The sequence below is a fragment of the Triticum dicoccoides genome, chromosome 3A (assembly GCF_002162155.2).
Source record: "Triticum dicoccoides isolate Atlit2015 ecotype Zavitan chromosome 3A, WEW_v2.0, whole genome shotgun sequence".
Taxonomy (NCBI): Eukaryota; Viridiplantae; Streptophyta; class Magnoliopsida; order Poales; family Poaceae; genus Triticum; species Triticum dicoccoides.
In genome coordinates, this window is record NC_041384.1 from 666,257,956 (window position 1) to 666,265,297 (window position 7,342).

The 7,342-nt window shown below is 56.1% G+C and overlaps 1 protein-coding gene across 1 annotated transcript; it reads right to left on the minus strand.

Annotated features, from left to right (window-relative positions):
• Positions 1-707: 707 nt before the first annotated feature.
• Positions 708-1,835, minus strand: LOC119272657. Its single transcript, XM_037554101.1, has one exon. The coding sequence runs from the start codon at positions 1,726-1,728 to the stop codon at positions 961-963; it is 768 nt and encodes a 255-aa protein (XP_037409998.1). The 5' UTR covers positions 1,729-1,835; the 3' UTR covers positions 708-960.
• Positions 1,836-7,342: the final 5,507 nt, after the last annotated feature.

Below are 7,342 nucleotides of genomic sequence, written 5' to 3' on the forward strand. Positions count from 1 at the left end.
CACTGCAAAACTATTCGGTTTTCTCTAATCTCTGTTACATGTGCAATCCTGACGGGGACAAACACCTCCTCAGCCAGAAAGGGTTGGGATAAACCGGGATTAGATAAGACGGGGTGCTAATTTCAGGATTTAGAGTTTAGGGTTCATTTAAGACTTCGACTATGAAATCAGTGTTTTTTTCAGACTTTTTTCTTTTACCAATATCCAAACTGATCTCATATAAACCAGGCAAGATAATACCCAGAGCCAGAGGAGTACAACCACACCAGAATCACGCCAGAAATCTGTGTCAGTCCCATTGCCAATACCAACTTTTCCCCCTTTCAAATAGTAGATGCTTTTGATATAAGTAGTTTTTGTGTCTTCTAAAGATAAATATATTTTTCTAACAGTGACTTGTACAGTGCACACATGCACGATATACATGCACCCTCCTTCACGGTCACTTGTAGCATGGTCAAATACACAAGACGTCTTTCTTCAAAAATAAAAATAAAATACACAAGGCGTCAAGACCCCATCAAATCAGAAGCGCGCAAGACGCTTGGTCATATCCCGTTGGAAAAAATTGTAGCTGCAGTGAGCTAGCCATCGACTTATCATGATCGCAACTGACACTGACATGAATGCACTGTTATGAACATAACAATCCAAGGAAGTCTTCCAGACAGACAAGGGAAATTAAACTAAGGATCACAAGCGTGCAGTTGCTCCTACCCGGCCATAAACAAAGCGGAGTGGATCGAACGATCCAAAGCTGCACTGATTGCTGTTAGTTTGTCACATGTACGTAAATTAATGTGCGTCCGAACAAGAACAATCACACCACACGGCCTCCGTCGATCAGTCGCTCACAAGTCCCAACTGTTCAAAAATTTACACTTATTTCGAACGAATTATTACAGGCTCCAATGTCTGAACAATGGGCGACATGCCGCCGCACATGGCAGAGGATCCAGTTCAGAAGATTTGGAGGATGTCCTGGATGAAGACGTTGCAGAGCGGGCAGTTGCCGCGGGCGTGCCGGAGCTCGCGGGAGCAGAGGCGGCAGAAGGTGTGGCCGCACGGGATGAAGGCCGCGCCCTTGTGCCGCACCATGCACACGCAGCACACCTGCGCCTCCTCCTCTTCTTCCTCTTCGTGCCGGTCACCGTGGCCGTCCTCGTCGTTGACATCGACCATGCCGCACTGGGTCACGCCGCCGTCCTCGTCAGCTTCCAAGTGGATGTCCGTCTGCTCCAGCAGCGCCATCAGTGACGTCGACGCCGCCGCCACCGGCGGAGGCTCGTCGTTGTGTCCGTCCTCCTCTTCTACGTCGTTCTCCTCGTCGTCGTCGACCACGGCGCGCGGGGACGGGGCGCGGGTGAAGGCCACGGCCACCGATCCCTCGCCGGGGGACGGGTGGTACTTGTAGCTGCTTCTCGGGGAGGCTCTGCTCGCCACGGCGCGGGGAGGCTTGGCCGTCGACCCTGTCGCGTGCCACGCGCCCGCGGCGCGACGGACCCAGAGCCGGTGGCGCAGCGGCCTGCAGTTGATCGCACCGCCAGAGCCGCCCTCGCCTCGAACGTCCCGGTCGATGGCGTCCATGAGCGTGCACGGCCTGTCTTCTGCGCCGTCGTCGTCGTCGTCGTCCGGGATCCTGAGGAAGTCGCGGATGGCCGGTTCGGCGGGCGTGGAGAGCTGCTCCTTGAGCGTCATGGCGCGCCGCAGCTCCGGCCGCCGGTCCATCGGCAGGCCCCGATCGCCGGCGCGGCGTCTCCTTCGCGTCGGGGGTGGTGACCGCGGTGGCTGAGAGAGGACAGAGAGGCGGGCTGCGGTTGCGCGCGAGTGGGGAGGACGGGAGACGCCGTGGACTGGAGCGGGCCTCGCGGGGTTTTTAAACCCTGGAACGCAATTACCGCAAAGGCGCGCGGATGGGAGCGAAATTACGCCGGGTGCCACGCTAAGTCAGACTTACGACGGGCACCTGGCTTCCACTATGTTACTGGGCAGTGGAGTAATTTGCCCACTTGATGTCCTAAAATTTGACGACGGAATCACCGGAGGTCTGGAAAACTATTTCGAAATCCTGTACTTGCTAGTTTGGCCACTTGTCATCTAAATTTTGACGACGGAATAGCCGGAGGTCAGGAAAACTATTCTGAAAATCGGTACGTACTTGCAGATTGCTGGTGAATGTGACGGTACGTTGCAGTACAGAAAATATAGCAGTGCCACTTGAACAGTGGGTTTTCAAAACTTGAAAGAAATAAAAGTACTTGAACAGTGTGCATGCGCGCGAGCGGACGTACGTGATGCGTGCAAGCAACGGAACCTGGTACGTACCACGGCAACAGGAGCGGGCTCACTTTGTTTACTGTGGCCCAGGCCAGGCATGCATGAGAAGTTGGTGCTACATCTACATGCACCTCCATCGAAACCCTTCGCGTCGCCTCGGTCTTGGGTGGGCAAACGGACCACACTGAACTGAACTTTTTGTTTCTTGCCAAGGAATGAACTTGCACTTCGCACCGCCAGCATCTATTTCTGTGCACTGTCAACATGGTGCTCTAGTTTACCTTTGGCACTGAACATTGCTGAACGGAACCCCTGGGCACCTAACTCGGTTTTGGCCTGCATGTGTACGTACATGACGCGCGTTGGTTGGTTGGCCGGGGTCCGCGACAGGAATGGAAGCCATTGATTGTATCTCTACTCCGCTGTACCGTAGCGAGCGAGCGTACGTACGCAGCCAGCCGTGTATTCGGTGACATGAAGGCTGGCTAATGAACCCCCTCCCCGTCGTACGTCCACGTCCGCTGCTTGCAACCACTAGGGCAGCTACGTGTGACCTATCCGCATCGCCCGACTGTCCAGCACTCTACAACTACGAGCACACAGACAGCGGGCAGAAAACCAGGCGAGATGACGGGATGGTCCGATGATGGCGCCGTCTCAACTCCCGCGACGGATGGTAAGCATACTGCGTGGTGAACCTGAACCTGGAAGGCAAGGATGGAAGCGGGGGCGCGCGCCGTAGCCCGTAGGTGGTGGCATGGCAGAGGCGATGGCGACGGCGACGATGTGCAGGGGAGGAAGCGTCTGGCACAGTCTTCTCCGCAGGCCCGGGAGCGACCGACGGCGACGCGCCCGTGCCCACCGTGGTGTCGTCGTCGTCGTCGTCGTCGTCTGGCCCGTGATCGAGGCGGAATCATCGGGTCGCCGGGGCCTGCGAATAATGCTCGGTTTTGGCGATTTCCTCCTTGCTCGCCTTGGCAGCCGGACCGGCCCCGGCCCCGGCCCGGCCCGGCCGGCCAGCCTGTGCCCTGTGGTCGATCGGTGTCATGTACGCTTACGTTCCGCGCGCGGTGGGGTTTACGGGTTTTGTTGGTATATATTGCCACGCTACGTCGGGACTCGATCAAGTTCCCGCACAAGGGGCCAACATATGTACCTAGGGATGAAACCGGAGTGAAAACGAGCGGAACTAGATGCTATCAATTTTTTTTACAAAAGCAAAAATGAATACAGAAATGCCGAAAAAGGGTACTCCCTCTGTAAACTAATATAAGAACGTTTAGATCATTAAAATAGTGATTTAAATACTCTTATATTAGTTTACGGAGAAAGTACTACCAAAAGCAAACACCAAGCGGATACGGTGCGGAAACGGCAACAGAAACATGTGCTCACCGGAACTTAAAAACCCCTTGAACCACAGGGGAAAACTCAAGCAAACCAACATATTTAATCGATTGTTAACATGACTACAAAATGTTTTGATGGTGATATGCATTTTTTGCTTTTTTTCAACTGCTGCAATACAAACATATTTGTGATAATCCAAACGATAACCTTCATATATAAGCAAAACAATTTGGATGAAATTTTCGTCCAGGGCTGTCTGCGCGGCCATGAACACTGCCAAAATCACCGCTCCACACCACAATGCAGCACTGCCAGGAGATGATCCGACGTACACCGACTGGAGCAAGGAAAGGCCTCAGAACCATGCTGCTCTTGGTCTCCTGGCACATCTGAAAGAGGAGGAACGCCTACGTTTTCGGAGGGAAGCTACCACGACTGGAAGACGTCTGTCAAGCTGTTATGCTGGACTACGCCCAACAGAGAATCGCCGGAGCGGCATGTCTTGAGCCCCCGTTCGGGGTCGATACCACGAGATAGCACGCCCAGTGCGCCTTTAGGGTCTCTCTTTTGCGGTCTTCTTTTTTCATTTTTGCTCTCCTTTTTTGCACAACTTCTGTGCCCATGATCACTTGATCCACGCTGTATTTCCCACATGCTTAAACCGGATATTTCAAAAAATATATATCGTGATATTATTCATCATCCAGGATGCAGAATAACTATTCCTCACCCAGAGTGACGAATATATAAACAAAACCTAGTGTATTAGGGCATCTCCAGCCGCGCCCCAGGAAGGCCTCCCCAGGCGATTTTTTCGCACCGGCGCCAAAAAAACGGTTCAATCGCGCCCCCAGGAGCCCGATTTTCGCCGGCCTGGGCCGAAAACAGCGCTGGCGGACCCAGGCCGAACCCGGCTCGCTGGGGGGCGCCCGGGGGCGCCGGGGCGAACTGTTTTGGCGCGAAACAGCCGCGGGCCCGCCGCATCAGCGACACGGCGCCTCGTCTTCCCCCAACGGCCTCGGTTCCCGCGGGGAATCAATGCCAAGGCTGCCGCCGGTCAGCCTTGCCATTGATTCCTCACGGGCGGCGCGTCACGGGACGGCGCGCCGACGCCTCCCCTCCCTCGCACGCGTACACACGTGTGCGGCGCGGCTATATAGCCGGTGGCCTACACTCGCCTGTGCCCACACCAGCCCCGCCCCTCGCCGCCGCCCAGCTCCTCCCTCTCCCTACCTCTCCCGAGCGCCGCCGCTCAGCCCCTCCCTCTATCTCTCTACCTCTCCCGAGCCCGTCACCATGGCGGAACGCTACCCCGGAGACGAGGCGGCGGCCAACGGCTTCGGCAGCCGTTCGCTCCACGAACAGGAGTCCTGGCTCCTCTTCCAGGCGAACATCCCGGCGCCGCCGGACATGCGCGCCGGGCCGACGGGGTGGAGGCTCAGCGCCGGGGGAGTGCCCATTTCCCGTTGCCCGATGCCGTGGCGAAGCCGACGTACTTCGCCGAGGAAGTCGAGGTCGTGCGCGCCTCCCTCACCGACGCCCAACTCTCCCTCCCCCAGTACGCCGCCGACAACCACGTGGCTTGGGCGGCGTATTTCGAGCGCTGCCAGCAGCAGCGCTTGGCGTCCATCAACGGCGCGCCGGTGGTTGGCGGCCGGCAGAACAGCGAGGGGCGCCACCTGTGGTGGGGCGTCCCCGGCCGCACACTCGAGGGGGTGCTGACGTACCTCGAGGGCGGCAACGACCCGCCGTTGGCATACCCAGCGAGGGCGGCCGCCCCGGCGCAGCACCGACGCGCCGGGCCATGGGCGCCAAGGAGGTTCGGGTCCTCCTCCTCTTCTTCCTCCTCCCGATCTTCATCGCACTCCTCCGGCACTCCGGCCCTGCTCGGCGTCAAGGCCAAGCCCGCGGTGGAGACGCCGCTCGGCCGGCGCACCCGCAGCGCCGGCATCGTCATCAACGAGGACGGCCGGCGCGCCTCCTCGTCGGCTCCTCCTCCGCGCTTCGTCAAGCCAAAGACGGAGCCGGGGCTCACGCCAGTGAAGATGGAGCCGGGGCTCGCGCCGGTGAAGAAGGAGCCGGCCGCGCCGGTGACGACGGAGCTCAACGACGACGAAGTGGCCCTGGAATGGGCGCGCATGGGACTCCATAGCGATGGAGAAGGAGCGCCTGGAGAAGGCGAAGGAGCGCCAGCGCGCCGCCCTGCTTCGCTTCGCGGAACGTCGACGCGGCCGCGACGAAGGCGGGGTCGTCGTCATCTGCGACAGCGACGACGACGATGACGATGCACCGCCACCAGTCCACCATGGCGACGTCGGGCAGGGGTCCAGCAGGGGCGCCCGCGTCAAGGAGGAGAAGGCCGACGACGACGATGGCGGCGACGGCGGCGACTTCAGCCAGTTTTTCCTTTAGATTAGTTTATGTATATGTGCTATGTAATGAAAATCCGCAAACTTCGCCGAAATGTGCCGAAATTTATCGTGTTTGGCCAAAATTTATCGTGTTTGGCCGAATTTTATCGTGTTTAAGGCGAACTTCGCCGAACTTCTTTTATTTTAAAACGTGCCTGGGGGCGGCCTTGGGGCCAGCGGCTGGGGACCAACTCTCCCCCAAGCCCAATTTTTGCGCCGGCTCACCCCCAGGCGGCGATTTTAGGCGCTCCCTGGGGGGCCAACGGCTGGAGATGCCCTTAGGTCACACTCTTACAAGTAAAACACATTGTAACATCACAAAACAATATGTGAACTGGAGTTTCAGGCCCGGCCTTTGAGGTTACAATCAGGGTTAACTTTTTTCTAGAGAGAGAGAGAGATCAGGGCAAACTTTCTTGCATGGTAATAGAAGTTGGGCCATACATAGGCCATTCCGCTCATTGTATAATTGTGTGATGTTTGAAGGTTGGACTACAAAGTAGTCATAGGCTCATGAGCGCTGCTATACACACGATACTGAGTAGCCGATGTTTGCACGATTCTATAGATCCAGCCGTGCATGTGTGGCATAAAGTGGAGGCCGGCCGCTGGATCAAGCATCGTCCAGTGTTCGGCTACTCAGTATCGTCTGCTCAGTAGTTCCGTAGACCCATAGTAAAAACGAAAAAAATTTATATTCATGAAAACAAAATGTTTCATTTACTCTCGTGTCTACTTCGCTGAAAAACGACGTTCCGTTTTTGTTTTCATTTTCGCATAAAAATATATCGTTTTCATTTCCACGTAAAACAATATCATTTTTATTGTTTGTTTTGCAAACCTTCACTTTCGCTTTCATATTTTCTCTCCGTTTTCATGTTTTGCCAAGAAATCAAAAAGTTTCCGCTACGTTTTCATGCTTTGCCAGAAAACAAAAAGTTTCTGCTCCGTTTTCGTCCCTGTACCAACATGGACGTGTCGCACGGTGCGTACGTGGTCGACCAAGATCGCGATGCGTCCACTGGCCGATCGATGATGGAGCGCAGCAGCGTCCATCCGTTGGAAGCTCACAGAACCGGGTGGTCACCGCGCTGGTCGGCTGCTGTCCCCGCCCTGCCGTGCCCGTGCAGGAGTTGAATTGTCGAGAACTTGAGAGAGATCGTACGCACTCCTACATGATTTGCATGAGATGAGGCGAGATAGATCCCTGCGTATGGCCCATACAGGACCTGAGCAGAGCATAGATCCACCCATGCATCATCATATACCAAGCTCACGCACGGATGAGAGTAAATGGCCATCAC